At 42.6% G+C, this 23911-nt stretch overlaps 1 protein-coding gene and 1 pseudogene across 1 annotated transcript in view; both read left to right on the top strand.

Annotated features, from left to right (window-relative positions):
* Positions 1–18322, top strand: part of ADAP2 (ArfGAP with dual PH domains 2) — a 64213-nt gene extending 45891 nt beyond the window's left edge. Inside the window, exons 5-11 of the mRNA XM_088468140.1 lie at positions 138–250; positions 1659–1805; positions 2534–2617; positions 5161–5223; positions 8718–8795; positions 13822–14059; positions 17280–18322. Of these exons, the coding sequence (XP_088324266.1) occupies positions 138–250; positions 1659–1805; positions 2534–2617; positions 5161–5223; positions 8718–8795; positions 13822–14059; positions 17280–17314 (758 nt within the window). The 3' untranslated portion in view covers positions 17315–18322. The remainder of the gene's footprint in view (positions 1–137; positions 251–1658; positions 1806–2533; positions 2618–5160; positions 5224–8717; positions 8796–13821; positions 14060–17279) is intronic.
* On the top strand, positions 7582–7699 carry LOC148542413 (5S ribosomal RNA; annotated as a pseudogene).
* Positions 18323–23911: the final 5589 nt, after the last annotated feature.

The following is a 23911-nucleotide window of genomic DNA, read 5'->3' on the forward strand; positions in this document are numbered from 1 at the left end:
TTTTCTGGCCCAGGGAAACTAAAACTTATGGCTCTGCTTATGAGACATGCAGGTTGGACAATATCTCTCTGGACAGTGTGGCAACAGCTGATTATGATATCCCTATTTTAAGATAGCCTCCATTTTGTTTCTGTCAGAATATGAAGAGGGTTCCCTGTGGAAAAAAGGACGAGACAATGGACAGTATTCCGAGAGACTATTTGTATTCTCCAAGAGTGAGGGTCTGCTGAAATATTACATCAAAGATACAGTGAGTATCACAATAGTTTTCAAATTGTATCTACTTTGCAGTAAATCCAGAAATACTTTTAGGGAAACCCTAAAAAATTAACTTGGAAGCAGACAATTTGCAGCCTCAACAAATAAGTTTGAAAATGCAACCTGATGAGGAACTAGTGACATCACTGAATTACTTCCTTGTTAATTGATAGGCTGAATTATTTAAAAACCCGACTTTCTTCTGCAGGCAAAAACGGGAGTAGCCATAGTGATCCCCCATGTCTGGACATTTTAGGGGGGTCCTAGGATTATTTCCCGATAATTCCCGTTTTTTTTTGCGGATCCAAGTTTTGACGGTTCCCGATTTCGCATACTTTGAAATTGAATACGGGGAATAGCGAGCACGCGCGCAATACTTTTCCTCCACCTGGAAAACAGGCGAAGGAGGCGAAAAGTCCAGCAGGCGAAAAGTCTGGACTTTTCGCCTCAAATTGAATACGGCCCATAGTGTCTATAGCGCCATATGGGGAAAATTACAATGACTCCTAAATTAAAACCATTAAGTATAATTAAACCGACGTACAAGGTGATAAATCAAACATGGAGGAGATACAAAAAAGCTAACTTGTTTTGAAAATCAAACAAGACTTTTTTTTTTAGATTTGACCTTTAACAAGGAAATCAATATGGCAGCTAAGTAGATCACGCCTTTTATTGCTTATTGGAAAGAAATAGAACTTCCACAACTTTAAAAGTCATTTTGCAGACATGTTCCTAGGGGGACAAAGGGCCTGATTCAGAGCCGGTCGCTATTTGCGGTCGTTCGTTCCAAAAAAAGGGGTGGCTATTCAAATGAACCGTTCGCTCTTTGCGGTCTGTTCACGCCTCTATGTCTGAACGAGCGAACAAAACTTGCGGTCGTTTTTTGGATAACTACGCCCCCTGGCCGCTCGCATCCTACGTCATGTCCGCTATTTATTAGATTAATCGAGTACATTGACCAGCGTATGAACTGCTCGCTATTCTTGTGGTTGGTTTTTCCTACCACAAATTTGCGAGCAGTTCTGACTATAAAATAACCCAGTGATATGGTCAGTGACGCTGCTGTTTTAATTATGCACACCCATAAAACGCCCGTTTTGACCTTTAAGCACGCCTGCGTTCTGATCTCCACTCCCCGTTTTCAAGCACCTTCCCCTGTTACCACCCACATACGCCTCCTCCTGTCACTCATATTAGCAGGCATTCGCTATTTAGCGAACAAATGATTTTCGGCCGCACTGACTGGTTCGCGCATGCGTATTACGATCCGTACGCATGCGCAGTTGGGCAAACATCTCTCGGAACGAACGAGCGGCCGCTTATGAGCGGCTCTGAATCAGGCCCAAAGTCTATTTGAAGGTTACCTGCCTATAAAATGTGATGTTTCTTTTCCTCAGCGTTTTAGGCCTAAGGGCAAGATTCCGATACAAAGTCTGAATGTCATGTTCCAAGGCGATAAAATGAAACAGCCGCACGGGCTGGAGATTACGTGTGTTGAAGGTGGACGGATTAGGAGTATATATGTGTACCATGAAGACGGGAAGGTAAATATGTCTTTTTTTTTTTTTTCCTTTTCCCCTGGAGAATGTCAGGAATCAGGATACATCTGTTTTCAGAAACACAAATCAGTAAAAGAATAATATAACAGATTAGCTTTAGTGGAATGTGAAAACAGACATCAGAATGGTTACAGTTCTTACACCAAGAGTAATTAGTCACAGTTAAGCTGTGTACAACGGAGCGACCCCCCCGCTGTAATGATACATCGCGTGCGCCGTACGCACTACACAATGCGGTGTACGACGGCTCGATGTATAGTTAAATGCCCCATGTACCTGCACGGCGTCATTCATTTCAACGTCCTATCTGCCGTGCAGGTCAGCAGATGGGACGATGCAATGATTGAGCATCATGAATGATGAATCGGGCGCACACACTATGCGTTGTGCACAATATATTCTTCCGATCCACGTCGGAATGATATATCATACAATATATCGTATAGTGTATACCCAGCTTTATTGTTGTAATAACACATTAACACTTCCAGTGTCTCTTACATTTTCTAGCTCCCATTCAGTCCTAATTGCCAGGGTAACCCACCCAGGTAGAACAGGGTATGGTTTAAAACAGCAAATATAACCTCCACTGAGCCCAGAATCTAAACATAGACCCATCACCCGCTCTTGACATTAAAACATTGAGAAATTGTTATTGCAATAAAATAAGAGTGGAATTTCCAGACATACCTCATTTCTCTGTCCTGATACAGCAAATAGTCACCTGGTTTAATGTACTACGGTCAGCACGGTTAAATTACTTGAAGAAGACCTTCCCAGAGACCCCAGAGGCCGAGGTACAGTATGTATTATTCTCATTCATAAATGTATGTGACTTCAGATGGTTCTATTTTCAGTGCCAATAATATTAGAAATGGATTTTTCACACCAGATTTTCAATGTACAATACATGTGTTTGTCTATGATTTTTCAGGACTATGTATTATTTTATTAGTAATAAGTGTCAAAAATTGTGAGTTCAGATTTTAAGTTTTTTATTGAAGTTAAACATGAGAAATAATTAGTCTGAAAAAGGAACGATGCCAGCTGAGATTCATGAGTTGCTCCTGTAGACATGGTGGAGTGTTCTTCGTCAGAAAACATGAATTTACTGGACCTAAATGCTTTGTCCCCTACACACAATTTGTATTGGATGAAAAAATTGTCTGGTTCCTAAATTAAATATATTAGCACCCACATTATGTGTTTTAGGAAATAGTGTGGCATTTCAGCTGTGTATAGTCATCTGTGTGGTTCTTACATTTTTTTTTTTTTCATTTTGTTACCTCAGAAACTATGTAATTTAAACCTGATGTAGATGGTTTATCTGATTTCATACATACCCTTAAAAATCAATAACATTAATATTAATAATAAGTATCGTGATATTTGGTAGTCTGGTGGTAAAAGGTGAATTTTTTAACTATTATTATTTAAAAAAAGCAGCAGCTGTTGGACAGACAAAGAAAAATAGGGGTAAAATGTTAACACTATTGGCAAGCAGTGAGCAAACTAGTTGATCAGTAGTATCTGCTTAACCAGCCAAACTGCATTCCTGCACATAACCTCTGAGATTCCTTGCAGTCAGAATCAAATCAGAGTTTAGTTCCAATTTGATACAGTAGATGTACTTAGAGTACTTTCCAGGCAGGCATGATGAAGTTAATACCGTCAACTATGAGCCAATGAGTTTCAGGCAAATATAACAGGGGTGTCTGGGAAATTTGTGAGGTATCATTGTATTGGTAAAATGTAATATTGCTTTTATTTTTCTGAATCCTGGAGGAAGTACAGACAGTCACAGTATTTTACACAAATTTAGTGTTTTTAATAAAAATACAGAGAAAATTGTGTCTGAAGTAGAAACTCAAATCCAGAGCTGCCCTGAGTAGTATTCTATTTCAGTATTAAAATACAGTAGATCTGTTACATTTTCAGATGGCATGTATTTGGGGCTCCCTACAAGCAGGGTGGGTGGCAAACATTTAAACATGATTTTATAGATGGCATTATAACATTTTAATGATAAGAAAAAAAAATGCTACATAATTTCACTCAAAATCTTTCCAAAACTGCAGAGGATATTGGTCTTAAAATAAGGCAGTCATTGCCCCAGCCATATGGTGAATGTCATTTGTTATTTCTTTTTACTGAGCTCTATTTATTTTTTACACATGTGCAGGAAAAAAACCAAAACCAAATCTTGCAACTTTCTTTTACCGACGATTAGTATTAGTGATAGCAACTATTATTTGTATAGCATATATATTTAAATACTGCCAGCATTGTCTGCACACTTACCCATGTTTAGAATGAGCAGACGTGTCTGAGAACATTAGAACCAAAAAGCTTGGGCCATGGTGAAGGAAGACTGGTGTACAGTAACTGTAATAATCATATTGTTAATGCAGAACTGACAGCCATTGTCCAGATTTACCTCTCTGCCCTACAGACTGTTTTTTGGTCTTATTCCTGCACATTCCCTGCTAAGTGAGGATTTAAGTGACAAAATCAGATTTCATTTTGCAGGACAGGTTTTTTTTTTTTTTTATAAATGCAATAAATGGGTGGATAAGACATATTTTCTGGGGTGTTTCCTGCTTTTCAAGAGGGCGCACAGCCTTTTCACCCTGCAAACTTGGGTTGCATTCTCCAGGACCATGTTGTCCTTACACTTTTAATGGAACACATTTTGCACCTCCCTGGCGGGTTTCTAAGGGACAGAACATTTCCAGATCCCTCATGTCTAGTGACTGAAAAGCATCACACACGTGTACCACATATAATAAAAAGATGGCCGATGCCTCCTTATTCACATGATACATTTTATTCATGAGTAAGGCAGAGCTGAGCATTTAGTGTATGATTGATTGAATGAAGGGGTGGTCTGAAAGTGATAGCGGGCTGGACAACTCTACTTTTCCACCATATGTGGTTTCGCCCAGATGGCTTTTACAGGGTTGTTTCCAAAGACCATATAGTAAATCTGCACCTAAAGAAGCAATGCAGGACTGCGCTTTTTACAGTTTATTAATGTCCTTTGGTATCTGCCCAGCAGAAATCAGTGTAAGGTATAGGTATATTCTATACACTTCACAAATTTGGGCCTAATTATTATAAGTTATGACAATGCAGTTAAATATAGATGAAGGTAATGATACACAATCATATTCAATGTGGGAGACGTTATTAAATTGCCTTTCATCACATTAATAATAACTGTTCACATGAGATGTCGTCTTACAACATAAACCTGTCGGATACAAGGAAAAAAATATTTCCGTGATTTGTCTATTAAATCTGTTTTGAAGTTTTTAATGTGTTTTGATGTCCTTTCTAGTTAATACCCAAGATCACTCGCAATTATGCAAAATCTGGCTACATGGCAAAGACTGGTCCTACGGTGAGTGATATCAGTTTGTATTACAGTCTAAATTCTATTGTATTATATAATATGAATTATGTTATAACAGTCTACTATGAAGTGTTACATGGAGGGAGAGAAGTTCGGTTAATTTTTTTATTTCCTTATAAACATTTGGAATAACATCTCAACATACAAAGTTCAATGCAGAGAATTTTCTGCCGACTTAGGTTCACTGGAATCAAGTGGGGAGTGATCTAACTCTGACTATCAGTTTATAGACCTCATTATATATGTGCCCCCTGCATTACATAAAGGACAGCTTATTTGCCATTGGTCACAATGGGCCTGATTCGGAGTCGGGCACAAGTGGGAATGCGCATATATATGCAGATTGCGCATGCACCGTAGAAAGAAATGTCTGACTGCGCATGCCCCGGACAACATGTATGCAGACGGGCAGAGTTTGCAAGTGCATACGGATTGATCTGCCCGTTCATGGAGCACTGTTACATTGAAATGGGCATTCCTGGGGGGTAAATGGGCAGCGACCATGGGGACACACAGAACAGTTGGTCTCATGGTAGTGTCTTCGGTGTTTGCCGACTTCCATGCTCATTCTTAGTGTAGATGCAGATGGGACGCCTGTTACTGAAGGCTCTTTTGCTCATACTAATGATACATACAAAAACAAGGAGGAAAGTAGGGCTAGTTGTTGGGGCACACTTAGAAAACTATAATAAAATGTAACTTTTATTAGATATAATTAAATGAAATGTAAGGTACCAGAATCACCCAAGAAAAAACAAAACTATAAAAATATAAATGTAAATGGATCTAATAAGGTCCTGAGGTGATCCTCTGGCGAAATACTAAACAATTAATAATCATTCCAATGGGTATGGTATTCGTGGTCAAAAAAGGTAAAGGTGTTAAACCATAAATAGGATACACGGATAAAAATATGGTTCATGGTGCTCTGACTGACACACTTGGAGCCCCCAAAAATTCCTCTTTAATCTACGGCACCTGGTATTCCCTGGGGGTCTCCCCTCCAAGTCCTAACCAGGCCTAACACCTTTTAGCTTCCAAGATCAGATGAGATTGGGCATTTTGTTGATGTATGGCCGTAGTAATAGTCATATGAGGAAGGGTAGAATGCCCCCACCTAGGTCAGAGCAGAGACGTAACCAAATGATGGATGTAGGACTAGTGCAGTGAGAAGTCCAAGTGAACAAGCCCTCAGTCGGGCGAAACGCGCGTCCTCACATGCCGTATAGTGGGGGAACCTAACAGCCGCCGCTTAGCCGACACATGGACTAGGACTTTGGGCTCCCACTACGATGGGGATGGTATTGTATTAGCCAAGAAGGCTTTATATTTATTTCAAATTCCACATGGGCTCTAATACTGGAGCAGGTAAACTATTTCCTGCTGCATAGATCTCTATTCCCAAACTGTTGGGACGTCCTTCCACTGCAGGAGCTATACTTTATTTAAGGGGGCATAGTACCATGCATATGTACTGAGATTGGCAGTCTCATAAATCTTTTCCTTTATTTGCAGATTAAGCTGTATGCATAACATCTATGTGAATATTATGACATTTGTGACCGCATATGATACATATTGTCACTAATGAGTAATATACTAACTGCTGCCTCGTAATCTCACTTTCCCTCCTGTGCTCCTGAAATTTCTTTTGGAGCTTACTTTATGTTCTATGTATTTTGTGTATTGTATGTGAATCCTATTCTACTAACTCATTGCACATTCTAAACAGCGGATTACTTTGCTATAGAAGTACATGAGGAAATTGTAATACTGAAACAAGAGGTTCCCTCCAAGATACTTGTGCTTCAGAATTACCCTGGAGCTAATGTTATGCTTCCTTGTACAAATATATGGGAACCTTAATTTATCAGCTCATTGATAAGATTAATAACAGATTATCTGTGATTCATACATACCAAATAACTCTATTATTGTGACAGTTTTATGACACCTTTGACACCCTTGACCAACTGAGAGTGTTTATTTTGTGATACTCTATTATTACTCTAAGTGAGTCACATAGGAGATGTCATCTGCACATATATGTTATATTTAATTACTGCAGATATCCTACTAGGATTCAAAGGCGATCTGTTTTAAAAAATTTTGTTACATTAATTATATATTAAGAAAATACCTATTCTGCCAGAACGGTCTATTTTGACAATGTTGACGCACAAACTACAAGTGTAACAATGAAATTATGCTCATGCGTAAACTTTTTTGGTACACGATTTTTATAATAAAAATGGACTTCTCACTGCACTAGTCCTACATCCATCATTTGGTTACGTCTCTGCTCTGACCTAGGTGGGGGCATTCTACCCTTCCTCATATGACTATTACTACGGCCATACATCACCAAAATGCCCAATCTCGTCTGATCTTGGAAGCTAAAAGGTGTTAGGCCTGGTTAGTACTTGGAGGGGAGACCCCCAGGGAATACCAGGTGCCGTAGATTAAAGAGGAATTTTTGGGGACCCCAAGTGTGTCAGTCAGAGCACCACGAACCATATTTTTATCCGTGTATCCTATTTATGGTTTAACACCTTTACCTTTTTTGACCACGAATACCATACCCATTGGAATGATTATTAATTGTTTAGTATTTCGCCAGAGGATCACCTCAGGACCTTATTAGATCCATTTACATTTATATTTTTATAGTTTTGTTTTTTCTTGGGGGATTCTGGTACCTTACATTTCATTTAATTATATCTAATAAAAGTTACATTTTATTATAGTTTTCTAAGTGTGCCCCAACAACTAGCCCTACTTTCCTCCTTGTTTTTGTATGTACTGTTCTTTGGGCTATGGGAGCACCACCAACAATTTTCTGAATGATCTTATTTGTAAGCAATGATCACGTATGGTTGGTCCTTTGTGGATAATATTGATCTAATTTGAGAAAATTGGCTCTGTGCAGAATCTTCCCTTTCTTTTCTCATACTAATGATGGCGGCCGTGTGTGCCTGAGGACATATAGTGGGCGGGAGGGACTTACATATGCAGACGCACAGCTATTTGGCATACATGGGGTGATTCTCGTATTAGTATAAACTAGTAAGCAGGTTGCCATGGCCGTACAGAAAACACATTGGTATTATAGTGTATTCGTCACTGTTTCCGGTGGTCTCTCTGCATCTCTGGAAGCAGGGGTCATCTTGCTGCATGTGTTGTAACACAAAAGTGTAGAATCAGGAGTTTTTACTTTGTGTTACATTCAGCACATAAACATTCTTTGCGTAACTTCCCCATTGATACGAAAAATGTTGAGAGAGATTAGTTCCCCATTCCAGCCTGCATAACCCTCTTCTTCCTCCATTCATCACATTCTTATTTTAGTAAAACAAACACCTCTTCCTGGGATGATATTTCTATTCTACACTTCCTTGTCTTAGCATAATGCTGCCAGATAAATAGAATTATCACCATTGTTTATGCTCCAATTAATCATTAATTCCACTTTTGCTCTGTAGCAAAAAGAAGCTTTCAAGAAACGGTGGTTCAACTTAGATTCTGAGGAGAGAAGGCTTCTCTATTACAAAAGACCCTTGGTAAGTTCTATAAATGTCTGAAAATACTGACAACTAAATCAAAGAAAGGATTGCTGTAATGGAAATTAATCATAATGAGGGTTACTACACATTACCGGTTCACAAAGTAACAGGTACATCCCTTGTATAGCGTCACAGATTAAAAATACACACACACACACAGTGGAATGTGACATATGAGAATTAATACACATTACACGTCTAGAATATAACTGATCCTGATAATCCTCTAGAACAGGGTTGGGGAAGCTTTTTTCTGCCGAGGGCCATTTTGATATATATAACATTATTTGTGGGCCTGGTGCAGGCCACGCCCCCTCCGTGTGACATCACATGAGGGTGGGGTCACAATCGCCGGTGATTACAGCAATGCTCAGAGCATCCTGGGGATGCTCCAGGAAGCTGTAAGGGCAGCGGTGTGACTGTTTTGTAACGTCCTAAGGACGCTACAGACGGCACTGTTGCATAGATTCTGGTTGCAGGGTGCCATTCTAGGCACCCTTCAAGCCAGATGAGGCTAACAGAAAAAATCTCCGAGGGCCAGACCAAATGACTCTGGGCCTGAGGTTCCCCAGCCCCAGAACTTAGGACCCTTTTCATTCATTTGAAAGGGCCTATTACACATACAGAAACACAATTTTTTTCATATTTTAAGGGACATTCATAATTAGTGGCCCAATGTGGCCGCCTGGTAGTCATCAACCTCTGAAAACTGGAAGTTTTCATTGAAGGAACTCACACAATCTTTAGGTGGCGCTAGTTCTCAGAAGCCCGCTCTTTCCTATTGGAATCAGAACTGGAGTTCAAAGAGAGAACCATTCGGATTCCTCTGGCCTTCTCTGTGCACATGCGTGAATTGAGATCACACATGCCACCAGTGGTGTAACTAGGGAGGGTCGAGCAGGGTGCGTGCCCTGGGCGCCATCGGATCGGCGGCGCGGGGGGGCGCCGCCGGCCACGGTACCGGCCCGCCCTAGTTAGCCAGTGTAGCGCCGACCGCAGTGAGTGCGGTCAGCGCTACACATTTACACAGGACCGGCGCTAGGCTTCCAGCGTCGGTCCTGTGCTGCACAGCTGAGCCCGTTCCCTCCCCCTGAGCGCGTGCCCAATAGCGCCAGGAGGCAGGCTCAGGCTGTGCATAACACACACAATGCCCCCAGAGCTGGCGGCGATGCGTGTGTTAAACAGCAGCCACTGAGAGTCAGATAGACTCTCATTGACTGCTGCAGCACCCACTGCAAGAGCCGGGCTTCCATCCGGCTCCTGCAGTGGGTAATGGGACAGACGTCATGACATAATGCTGAGCGCGCCAGCCCGGGAGGACTGGCGGGCGGCGGCGGAAGCGGTGTCGCGGTCAGGAGCAGCAGCGTGGATTCAGGTAAGTATATTTGTTTATATATATATTTTAAACCTGTCTGCACTACTGGGGGGGGTGGCGGCTACTACTGGGGGTACCTCTACTGGGGGTGGGGGCTACCATTGGGGGGACCTCTACTGGGGGTGCGGGCTACTACTGGGGGTACCATTACTGGGAGGACCTCTACTGGGGGGGCTCATACTGGGGGCACTTAATCGGGAGGGGGAACCTCTACTGGGGACTACTACTTGGGGGGGGGAACTACTACTGGGGGAATTATAAAACAGACCTACTACTAGGGGCACAGCACTGGGGGGACCACTACTGGGGGCAATAATAGGAAGGACCACTACAGGGGGCATTGGATAGGGGGGATCACTACTGGGGGCCTGCATCAGGGGGACCACTACTGGGGGCACTGCATGGGGGGGACGGGACTACTGCTGGGGGCACTTTATAAGGAGCTTACTGCTAGGGGCACTGCACTGGGGGGACCACTACAGGGGGCACTAGATAGGGGGGGATCACTACTGGGTGCCTGCATAAGGGGGACCGCTACTGGGAAAACTGCATGGGGGGGACTACTGCTGGGGGCACTATATAAAGGGCACTGCATAGGGGGGGACTACTACTGGGAGCACTATATAAAGGGCACTGCATAAGGGGATACCACTACTGGGCGCACTGCATTGTGGGGACTGCTACTGGGGGCACGGCATAAGGGGGAATACTACATGGGGCACTGCATTTGGGGGGACCACTACTGGGGGCACTGAATAAGGGGAACTAATTGGGGGCTGTATTAGGGGGACCACTACTGGGGATACTGTATAAGGGGCACTACTATGGGCCTGCATAAGAGGCACCACAACTGCATACTGGGAGTACTGTATAAGGGGCACTACTGGGGTTAAGGTGCATATGGATAGGAATCTTCAGCATGAAAATAAAGGGGTATGTCATGTCGACACCCCACATTTTTAAGTAACCACGCCCTTTTTTTTTTGCCGCGCGCACATATGGGAAGGGGGTCTCCCTTTTCAAATTTGCCCTGGGCTCCAAATACCCTAGTTACGTCACTGCATGCCCCGTACACTGCCGTCTGTGTAAATGTCCACAGCTACTTATTAATGATGAAAATGTCGATGTAAGGGCTAACGGGATATTTTCTTGCAATCTAGAAATACTCTATCTAGGTGCTGAATTTCTTATGCCAAATGTAACAAAAAAATATATATTTAAATGTGTACATAACTGGATCTGCAAGCACCTGGGTGCGTCTATGACCACACACTTAAGTGGAATAAACTATCCAAACCTGAAAATCCCACTTATCTAATAGATGGTTTATACAGTATTGTTTCATGTATGTTATTATGAGTAACTACTAAAGATACATTTTCTATTCACATTGTTGCAATAAATTTAATTTACATGTTTATATTAATCTGGTGTGGTTCTGATCGTGTATACTCAGATCTGATGCATTTCTCACATTGAATTAGCACAGCACCAATCTATTAGATTGTTCCTCGCAATCTACGCAATACCATATTGCTCTGGTACTTTGGTATCTACTGCTAGGATTTGTAGCGAGTTGGATACCAAAATAATGGGGGGCCGATGGGGCAGAATAATGAATAGGCCCCATAATGAGATTGAATAGACATTACTGGTGAATAATATAATAGTTGATAAAGACTTCTGTAGAACTTAACAAGTAACAAGAATTACTACACATTTCCTTTCTGAAATGTAACAAGTACCGATCACTCTACAACATGACACGTAACAAGAATTACTACACATTACCTTTCTGAAATGTAACAAGTACCGATCACTCTACAACATGACACGTAACTAGAATTACTATACATTACCTTTCTGAAATGTAACAAGTACCGATCACTCTACAACATGACACGTAACAAAAATTACTACACATTACCTTTCTGAAATGTAACAAGTACCGATCACTCTACAACATGACACGTAACAAGAATTACTACACATTACCTTTCTGAAATGTAACAAGTACCGATCACTCTACAACATGACACGTAACAAGAATTACTACACATTACCTTTCTGAAATGTAACAAGTACCGATCACTCTACAACATGACACGTAACTAGAATTACTATACATTACCTTTCTGAAATGTAACAAGTACCGATCACTCTACAACATGACACGTAACAAAAATTACTACACATTACCTTTCTGAAATGTAACAAGTACCGATCACTCTACAACATGACACGTAACAAGAATTACTACACATTACCTTTCTGAAATGTAACAAGTACCGATCACTCTACAACATGACACGCAACAAGAATTACTACACATTACCTTTCTGAAATGTAACAAGTACCGATCACTCTACAACATGACACGTAACAAGAATTACTACACATTGCCTTTCTGAAATGTAACAAGTACCGATCACTCTACAACATGACACGTAACTAGAATTACTATACATTATCTCTCTGAAATGTAACAAGTACCGATCACTCTACAACATGACACGTAACAAAAATTACTACACATTACCTTTCTGAAATGTAACATGTACCGATCACTCTACAACATGACACGTAACAAGAATTACTACACATTACCTTTCTGAAATGTAACAAGTACCGATCACTCTACAACATGACACGTAACAAGAATTACTACACATTACCTTTCTGAAATGTAACAAGTACCGATCACTCTACAACATGACACGTAACTAGAATTACTATACATTACCTTTCTGAAATGTAACAAGTACCGATCACTCTACAACATGACACGTAACAAAAATTACTACACATTACCTTTCTGAAATGTAACAAGTACCGATCACTCTACAACATGACACGTAACAAGAATTACTACACATTACCTTTCTGAAATGTAACAAGTACCGATCACTCTACAACATGACACGTAACAAGAATTAATATACAGATCTAGAAAATAACAGGTCCTGGTGCCCCTCTAGATCATGAAATATAGTGAGAATTAATATACATAACTGGTCTTTCCTTGTCCTTTAGAATGTGGCCAGCAATGAGAATACACATTTAGTGATATGTAATGAGAATACACATTTAGTGATATGTAATGAGAATAAATATACATTACTGGCTTATACAATGCCCTGACAACCACTCTAAAATGTGACATATAATAAGAATTAATACACCCTCTTGAACATGAAGCAAGTAGAATTAAATAATGAATTCACATTACAGGTCTAGAATATAGCAGGTCCTGAGACCCACTATAGAATATGACATGTCATTTTAATTGATACAAATTTGAGGTCTAGAATATAACCGGTCCCGACACCCACTCTAGAGCATCACCAGTGATGAGAATTAATATATTTATTACAGATCTAGAATATAAGGTCCTGGTACCCAAACTAAATATGACAAGCAGGGAAAATTCATACACATTACAGATTATTAAAATTACATTGAAGATCTAGAATATAACAGATCCTGACAACCCCTCTAGAATGTGACCTATATTGATTGTTAATACACATTAGAGATAAAAACTATAAAGAGATACTGACAAACCCTCTAGGACATGATACATAGTGAGTATTTCACATATTGTCTGTAATAGAATACATAATGAATTACTATATTTCCTGTTTTCAGGACCCCTATGAGCAGGGTGGCCTCTTCATTGGAAGCCAAACATTTGGATACCAGGTCTCAGAAGGCTTGCCTAAAGGTTTAGGTTTGCCTAAAAGTAGCAAGTGGGATGCTGGGATTATTATTAAAACACCAGAGCGAGAGTTTGTCTTTACCTGTGAAAACTCCAAAGAACAGAAAGAGTGGCTGGAGGCTCTGAGAGAGATTGTTCTCCGTCCAATGACAACACAGGACACAAGAGGTAACTCACACTAAGATGATTATAATATAGGAGGAGGATACTGGTAAGAGACTGGGGTATAGCTTCTCACATTGTGCAATGATCTCTGCATTACAGTTTTAAAGGTTTGCAAAGTGGAGATGGATGCTCACATTCACATACACAGTATTGATCACCATAGAAATGCAGATACTACATCCCTTATCCCTGCTCTGTTTTTTTGCTTTGTGTACTCTGTTCCAGATCTCCTAGAGATCAGTGTACTGTATGTGAGTACCTGTCTCCGTGCCCCAGTCTAAAGACGGAAAGAAGAAACAGATTAAGGGGCCCATTTATCATTTAATATTTGTAGTGTATACCCTAAAAACACCCATTTTCGGGGGAGAACTCTACATTTTAAATATCCCACAACTGTATTATGGAGGGATCGCAGCAGATATCTCAGATATATCCTGCTGTCCCTCCACTTCCACTATTATTATTATTTATTATTATCGTTTATTTATATGGCGCCACAAGTGTTCCACAGCGCCTTACAAGGTACATAACCAAAAAGTGACTTACAGTAAAATACAGTACAATGAATAACAAGGACATGGATAATATACATTGATACATAGGTGGCCATAACACCCAATTAAGCAACAAAGCATAGGCACCAAGTGTTAGGTGTCCTAGTGGTGAGTAAGAAGTAAATGAACATAAAGTAAGGAGAAGCACAAGAGGGTAGAGGGCCCTGCTCGCAAGAGCTTACATTCTCAAGGGGAGGGGCAGACAGATGGGCATGATACAAATGGGGAAGACAGGGAGGAGGGAGCATGTAGTAGCAAGTTAGGATGAGAGCTGGAAAGCATTGATGAAGTAGTGGGTTTTGAGAGCCCGTTTGAAGGATTGTAGAGAGGTGGAGAGTCTAATGGGGAGAGGGAGAGCGTTCCAGAGGTGGGGAGCAGCATGGGCAAAGTCTTGGAGGCGGGAGTGGGAGGAAGTAATCAGTTGGCATGAGAGGCGGTGTGCATTTGTTGAACGAAGAGGGTGGACAGGAGAGTGAAGGGAGAAGAGGTCAGAGATGTAAATGGGAGAGGAGTATGTGAAGGCTTTGTAAGCGAGTGTGAGAACCTTGAATTGGGTTCTGAAGGGGAGCCAGTGGAGGGCTAGAAGGAGAGGGGAGGCAGATGTAGAGCATTTGGAGAGGAAGATAAGCCATGCAGCAGCATTAAGTATAGACTGAAGAGGAGAGAGATGGGATTTGGGGAGGCCAGATAGGAGGAGGTTACAGTAATGCAATCTGGAGATGAACAGTGAGTGTATTAAGGTCTTAGTAGCATCCTGGGTGAGAAAGGGTCTGATCCTGGAAATATTTTTAAGATGGAAATGACAGGACTGTGAGAGGTTCTGGATATGTGGTTTAAAGGAGAGGGAGGAGTCCAGGATAACTCCAAGACAGCGCACTTTGGGGCTAGAGGAGATAGTTTTGCCATCAATTGATACTAGTATTGCATTCCACTAGCACCACAACCCCCATAGGTTTCTATGGGGGAAGCGATGGTGTCAGATTTAACAAGTTCCTGAATGCAAAGCATTCTGGAACCTGGTCCCTGCAGCTTACGCCATCTGAAGATGGTGTAAGCCACTGTAGCCTATGGGCTACACATTGCAATAATATCCAGAAAACGGTTCCATAGGATCCCGGCAATGGCATGTGTTGTTTAGAGCACGCATGTGCTGGAGTCCTGGCACAGGCGTAAAGAGTAGTTTGGAAGCCGCCGGTCTAAATCCCAACCGCCAGCTTCCAGACGTTCTAATCCCGGCGTGGTACTAATGACAGGCGTCTAAATCTAGATGCCTGTCGTTAACCAGACGCCAGAAGACCGACACCCAGCATACCGATCAAAGTGAGTCTGGGCGCCGGGCGCGGACAGCCGCGGGGGGGGGGGGTTAGGTTTAGGGCTCCCGGGTGGGGACTTAGGGTTAGGCCCCCCCGGGAGGTTAGAGTTAGGCTAGGGGAAGGGGGGGTTAGGGTTAGGCACCCCCGGGGGGAGGTTAGGGTTAGGCACCCCTCCGGGGGACTTAGGTTTAGGCGGCGGTGAAGGGTGGGTTAGGTTTAGGCACTTAGAGGGAGGAGGTTAGGGTTAGGCACCCCTAAAGGAGGGTTAGGGGGGGGATTAGGTTAGCGATACTTACCTTAGGGACGATCGGGATTTTCACCCTTGCCGGGCTGTCGCTGTCGGGATTTTTTTTTTATAATACTGTCCAGACACAGACAGATTGTCTTATGTATTTGTGTAATAGTATGCCGCCACAGCGCCATGGGCTATAGCAAGAAAAGGATGTGGTCCGACCGGAGGAAAGGAGGAGGAGATGGAGCCCCCTGCCCCCTCCTCCTCTCATATCACCCCAGTTTTTCCTATCGGACTATGCCAGTGCCTCCTCTCTGTTGCAGTCCTCCTGCTCATGCCACCAGCGTGGGGGAACTCGCGTCACAATCTCGTGACTGTCCCTGGAGCGAAAACCCAGGTGTCTATTCCACTGAATCTCCCTGTCACCCTCTGCCTCCCGAGTCACTCACCCCCCCCAAGCCTTCACAGGGGCTATCGACTTAATATTGGCATGAATGTATCCATAAACACAGGCATTGACAGGGGCTCTGAGAGGAGAGAGAAATAAAGTGATCACATTAGCGGTCACCTCACATCTGTATTGTGCCTCTGCAGTGCTAATGTGCAAGCCCAGTGTGCTGACCACACGTACGGTGGCCATTCTGCGGTAACTTTCTGATGTCCTTTAATTATTATGTTAGACGGGATCCCAGAGCAAAATAGATTGAGAATTAGTTTCAGAGTAGTCTGCGTTCACGTATCGGTCACTTTGAATTTACTTAATAAAGAAAGTTAATTATTTACTCAGCAGTTTTGCAGAACACTGAGGGATAAAGGACCTTCATTGTACAACCAGTGGAAGGGGGGCAGATTGTGTAAACCCCCACCCGCCAATGGACATATGTTATGCTGTGGAACTGTAATGTACAGTTGGGAACCCTAGAAGTACTAGAATCAAGTTTCAATGTGTGGGGATACAAAAATCTGGAAGATTACCATTTAGTTTTAACCCAGACAGCATTCATTTTTGCATCTAGAACTGAGGGGACACAGATTTTATTTTGGTGGTCGCAGTGATAAATGTTTAAATTATCCATTTGCACCTTCACTATTATAGGTATTTAAGGTCTGTTTTCAATTTGCAGAAGCTGTCAGACTTAGAAGATTGACCAAGAAATAACGTTGACACATGGTAAAGAGACTGAATCTTCACTAATAACTTTGCTAGAAAAGAGAGGAGGGCGAACTCTGAACCATAAACACTTTGAGGACAATGCAGAAATTCATCAATCAAGTCAGGGGAACTTTGCTCTCAATGTTAGTTATTCGATTGTTCATGTGATTTGTAAGATATCCGAGACTGGCTTTCACCAATGGATGACAGAAAAAATTATCAGACACCAGGTGGCGCTGTGAGCTACATATGGAGGTGCTCATTAAGCATTTTATGTACAATTGCATCATTAAACTTATGTAACTACCAACATTCAAAGATAGTATCCAGAAAAATGAAACAAGAGCAGTAATAAAACACAGAGCTGTAGCTAGACTTTTTGGTGCCCAGTGCCAGAAAGAGCATTGGCGCCCCCCTCATTTTTCAAAGGGACATGATGCACCCAAAAAAGGGGAATGGCCTCATGGGGAAGGGCCAGGGAAGAGATAGGGGAGGCCAGGAGATGCAGGGGATGAAATAAGAGGAAGTTATAAGTGAGAATGATAATAAACAGAAATTTGACAGGCCCAAACAGCGCCTCCTGACCTGTGGTGCCCTGTGCGATGGCACCGGCCGCACTACCCTAGCTACGGCCCTGATAAAACACTAGATATACATTTCTATGCCGAATCCACAGCACAGAACAACTTATAGAGCCCATCACCATTACCCACTAGGCCATATGTTCCCTGGCCCCTCCACTTGTACAGGGTGCTCCCCGAGAAGTCATTCACTTCCTGGATAAAAAACAATGCAAACATTCTATAATAAATCAGGTGGAACAATGTTGCCACTAAAGCTGGGTACACAACAGATGATATTTTAAATTATTTATAATTTTTCCGATGGATCGGAAAGACAAATCGTCCTGTGCGCGCGCTCCCCCAGGGTCGTACATCACATTTTCAGATCTGCCATACATGCTGTTCAATCTGAAGATGTGATTGATGATCCCATGCGTTTGGATGCGGTGGGGGAACGACATATTGTGCGTTTGTTCACCAAATCATGTGGTTTGTATGGAGCGCACAATATGTCGTCCATCGCATCTGCCGTCGGCTGGGTACACAGGTTGTTTTGTTTACAGAAAAAAACAACCAAAAAAAACTAAGAGCTGTGGGTCTATGTGTTCTGCCTGCACAACAACTTTAATCAATTTATACTACATATACAGTACACCTGTCACCTCAGGACATCAGTAAGAGGCTGCCATGGACGTACAAGAACCCCCTTTGGATGTCAAGTTATTGTCAGAAATCTCTCTCTCCCCCCCCCCCCCCCCCCAGTATTACATTTAAGAAATGAAAGATGTCTTAAATAGATGGACTTGTGATATTTTCAACCTATGTTACGCTGCTTGTTGTTCTGTAAAGGCCATTTATCCTTGCACTACATTTGTCTTAGAGAACTACGAGCCTAAATCAGAGTTTGCGCTAATGCTGCCGCAGCGGCGATTTTCCCAGCTGTTGATGTGCGATGGTATGCTAATACAACAGCGGCCGGGACTTGTACTGAGACGCCCACCTAAGCCATCACAGCTGTCCGCATCTGTGTACACATACACAGCAGACTTGCTGACAGTCTTCTCAGGGAGGAGACAGACAGGTCAGCACAGGGGGGCGTGATGCAATTTTGAGGGCGGACAGGGGTGTGACTGCGCGATCGCGTCATCACGGCCCCCCCGCTACACAATGGTGAGATTAATGCCATTGTGCAGCTGGGGGCGGGGCCACGATGACTCGATCCAGTGCGAATCTCGTCATTTGCTCCTCCTGGACCAGCCACTTATAGAAGGACAGAGTGGGGGGTTGGTGGCGCTGGCTGAGAGACTTGCCCACTCTTCCAGGGGGCCGGGAGGCTCGCGGCCATTCCGGGAGAGTAGGCAAGTATGATACGCAGCATTGAACGCAGATCAGGCAAACATCGATTTCCTAAATGAGTCTATGGTCACTCAGAATGGACGTCGTAACTGAGATCCCAGACGCAGAATGCTGCCGAAACTGTCGAGACACGTCTGCGGTTTTAGCTGATACTCCCTGTTGCCTCCCCCAAATGCTCCCTGACTGTCAATCACACTGCGAATGTAGACTCGCAGCGTGCGACTACACTAACATACCTTGACCTTGGTGTGCGTATTTGTGTACGACATGGCTATGACTTGAGACTGTGGGCCAAATGAAATAGGGTGAGAGTTTTGAAATTGTGAGGGTTTAGCAGTAAACTTTTCACATCGGCCGATGTTGCGTCCATGGTGCAGAGATCAGAACTACCAGCCACGTTGAGTATTGCTCACATATGCAAAGTGGGTGTCGCAGAGTTAGCTCAGTATGTCACACGCTCAAGCGGACATTTGCATATCTTCGCATTTGTGAATCGGAAAAATCTAAGCTGCGCATGAACTGCATGCACCTCTGAATCAGGCCTTATGTCTTTAGATTGTAAGCTCTTATGAGCAGGGCCCTCTTTCCTCATGTACTTTTCCTTCCCTCACTTATACCATCATCTCCTGCCCACTGCCAGCAGCAGCAGCAGCAGCAGCAGCAGCAGCAAACATTTGGGTGCAGCCACCCCACTGCTCATTTGGGTATTAAGACTGTAGCTGCAGCAAAGTTTATAAACCTTGTCCATGTTCTGCAGTGTTTTGTACTTTAAGTCACTTTTCTTTTTTTTTTTCCATACTCTTTCTATTTATGTACTTTGTAAGGTGCCTCGGACCACTCGTGGTTCCTTATTAGTAAAGGATAATAATAATGACCAGAACTTCTCTCTGATAAACACATTCCGCCTTCATCTTAAGCTGGATACACACTGCCACCTATTGCAGTAGGTTGGGTTATGCGGTTTATGTCTGGTGGGACAACCTGTTTTTTACTCCTTACTGTTATTTAGTGGAAGATTTCAGAATCTTCACACAAGAGAAGGTTAAGTTATCCAGTTCTTGATGGATCTAAGAGGATGTAACAGTCATGCTACCAGTTGTTTTTTTACAAAACCATATTCCTTGTTGCGGTTATGTGCAGGGCCGGAAACCGAAACCTTGGGCCCTGGAACACTGGACTTATGTCTCTCCGTAGCCTTAACTCCCCCCACCTTTGTCTCTTCAGCAGCCTCCACTTCCCTTGGGTCTCTCCATAGCCACAACTTTACCCCAGGTCTCTCCATAGCCACTGATCCTGTATATCACAGCGGGCGCCGGCTTCTGATACAGAGCCGATGCCTCACAGGAGACCCTGCACTTAACAGCGGGCATTAACAGCGGGCAGTGACATCCAGTTGAGATTTGTGACTGACCCTAAACAGCGAGTAACAGTGGATGTGCTATCCAGTGAAGAGTGGAGGTTGGCACTTGTTACATGTGAATTATGAATATCTAATAACCTTTATACCCAAATATCGCTATATATTTTGCAAGTTGCACAAGAAATAATTGCTTTCCAGACTTGAGTGTGGTTCCAAAGCACAAAAAGTTATTATTACAATAACAGAGTATTACGCGCTTTGATCTAAACAATGAGCGCAAAGGATTATTAAATACATAAGGTACAGTCGATACATACGCATGTGCACCGGTCCCAGTTACAGTCATCAATCCAGAAGCCTGCGGTCATCCAAGAAGAATGGCTACTAACTGGGACCGGGACACAGGCTATATACCCTAACAGATCATGATAACAACAATGTAGACAGACAAACCTATTTCCATTGGTTCTTGGTCTTTGTAGTACGTTGTAGTTCATAGGACAGTTCACTAGGGGTATGTCCCAATTCTCCAGATTACATTGTCTTTCTTTAATTGATTTAAACTAGATAGAGACACAACATTACAGTGTATACATTATAACCAATAATTTCCTATATTCCATAACCATCGAACGCAAGATGCGACTTCCTCGCTGATAGATTCAGATATCTGGAAATAAACAGTGTGTCAGTTTAGTACCACACATGCCATGTCTATCATGTTGTATACCATTAATATCAAATACATACATTTTACATCATAATTAATAACTTTAATATGAATCATAATGTGCAGGAACCTTTTATGAGTGTGTGTATATTTATGGTTATATGTAAGTATGCGTTGTGTGTCTACATGCAGTGTAAAAAGGTGCGCTGTGTGCAGGGTTTGTGTTACAGCGCAAAACATGCGCTGTGTGTGTTTCTATTTATAATTGCAACTGTATATATGTGTGCACGCATTGTGGATACCCATGTGATAGTTTAAGTGTATATATACATATATACATATATATATATATATATATACCAATATATTTATATATATATATATATATATATATATACATATACATACATAATTCCAAACAGTAATATTACTTCTGTCTGAACTAAAATAATGACAGACAATGGAGTTTGTCCTGTTCACAGGTTGAGCAAGCTTTGGCAAACAGTCTGATAATTTTAACAAAAGGCTTTCCTATGTTAATTCAGAATACAATTGTCAGTCCCTCTTAACCACATCAGCATGGTACACAAGGCCTACAATTTCTAATGATAGCTAAACGTCTGACAATTGTTTCTAAATCCACTCTCTCTGAGCATATCAGTGTCTGTGTTATACTTCAATTGCCACAGACATACTGTTTCTATATGCAAAGTAAACACTCACAGTATCTTTGTGTATTCTTAATTATTTGTCACAAACATGTCCACAAGACTCGTCTGTCATCACTGAATATATGAAGTCTTTAAAAATATATTTGTATCCGTGCGCATTTATTATATATTTTTAACAGTGTGCAGTAACACGGCAGATGTACACAACGCTAAAATAGTGCCGTGTACTATGATATTATACCAACTACACCAGATGGCGTCATGCAGACAACGCAAACATGGCGTCTTCAGATATTCATTTTACAATTTAGGTCTCAGCCAACCATCCGGCTTCGACAGAATTGTTGTAGTGCGGCTTGGAGCATGGTGATGTAAAGACTTGTGTATATGGTGTTGTTTATCACACATGAGCTTATGGGGTTAACTATCCAACTATGGGCCTGATTCAGCAAGGATCGTTATTCTGCTTATACGCACACAGGGCAGTTGCTAATATCAGCGGTGATATGTAAATGTTTGCATTCGCATTGCGATCGCAGCCTAAGATAAGAACGCCCACTTCCCCTTACTCACATCCGTATACTTGGGCAACACCTTAAACAATCTGTAACATTGAGTAACATCGGACCCATGCGCACAGTTAAGGCAGGTCAGACCTCACTCAGGAATTGCTTACTTCAGCGCACACTACAAGGCCTCGGGCTGCGTATGGTATCGCAGTGGCTGATTTAAGCACGCCCCTGCAACACTGTCCCAACGGACTGGCACATCCAAGTTTGCCCGACCACCCCTCCGTCACCACCCACAAACGGCATTTCCTGTCAATCACTCTGCCATGGGTCTGCGTATCCTCTGCCATCGCAGTCCCGGTCGCAATAGCTAGTACGTGCACTGCGATGCAGAACACAACAATCGTCCAATTGCGTGCGTATAAACAACTGCTATCCTTGCTGATTCAGGCCCTATCTACGGGACGCTAATTAAATCGTTGAACCTTACAGCTGGACGTGGCTGATAGGCTCCCCATTTAGCGATTCATGTGAACTTTTGCCTATGTATTTAGTCACCTTATGAACTTTCTTGTGCTTGGGAAAGACAATCATTTATATAGGTTATTCTAACTCAGCTCTCAGCGAGTGTATCATTATATTGAATACAACTGTTAATACTTTTCACATGTCGTATTGATACAGTTTATACTATTGTATCACAGATGCACCCATTTCTTATTTTATTTTAAATGTATTGTGCTTGTTTATATATGTAATAAATTGTGTTTATTTATTTTTCTTTATTAGTTTTTTCTTTGGTTTGCAACCATTGTAACAGCTGAGTGGAGTGAGACATATTTATTGAGGAACAATTTTATGTTTTGAATTTTTATGTGGATATCTCCATTAAGCGCCTGAAGCTACTAACTTTGGGCCTGATTCAGACCCACTCGCGAGCGGCTGTCCGCTCGCAAGTGGGTCGATGGTCTGCACTGAGCATGCGCACGACGGAGGGAGCTCCGTCGTGCGCATGCGCCAGACGCGACGAGCGAAGGAAAGTCCTTCGCTCGTTGTGTCCGATCAAAGGGGGCGTGCTGTCAATGTTGATTGACAGCACGCCCCCTTTGGTGGGCGTGCCGGGGGCGTGCCTCCCTGACGGGGGTGTTCCCACGGGAACGCCTCCCGTCAGAAGCCGGCCCACTGACATCACTAGTGATGTCAGTGGGAGTGTTTTTGGCTCTGATAGAGCCAAAATCACTCCGGAGCTTGCGGTTGAAAACCTCAACCGCAGGCTCCGGCTCGCAATTTCGATGGTCGCGATGGTCTCGACCATCGCGGCCATCAAAAAGCACGCTCGTATAGCCTGTGGGTGGTGACCCACAGCTATACGAGCGTCCAGGAGGACGCTCCATGAAAATGGAGCCCGGCCCTCATTCAGAGCGTGCGCTCTGCTCAGAGCGTACGGCTCTGAATGAGGGCCTTTATTTTTTTT

The sequence above is a fragment of the Taudactylus pleione genome, unplaced genomic scaffold, assembly GCF_031769625.1.
Source record: "Taudactylus pleione unplaced genomic scaffold, aTauple2 ptg000012l, whole genome shotgun sequence".
NCBI classification, from domain to species: Eukaryota; Metazoa; Chordata; class Amphibia; order Anura; family Myobatrachidae; genus Taudactylus; species Taudactylus pleione.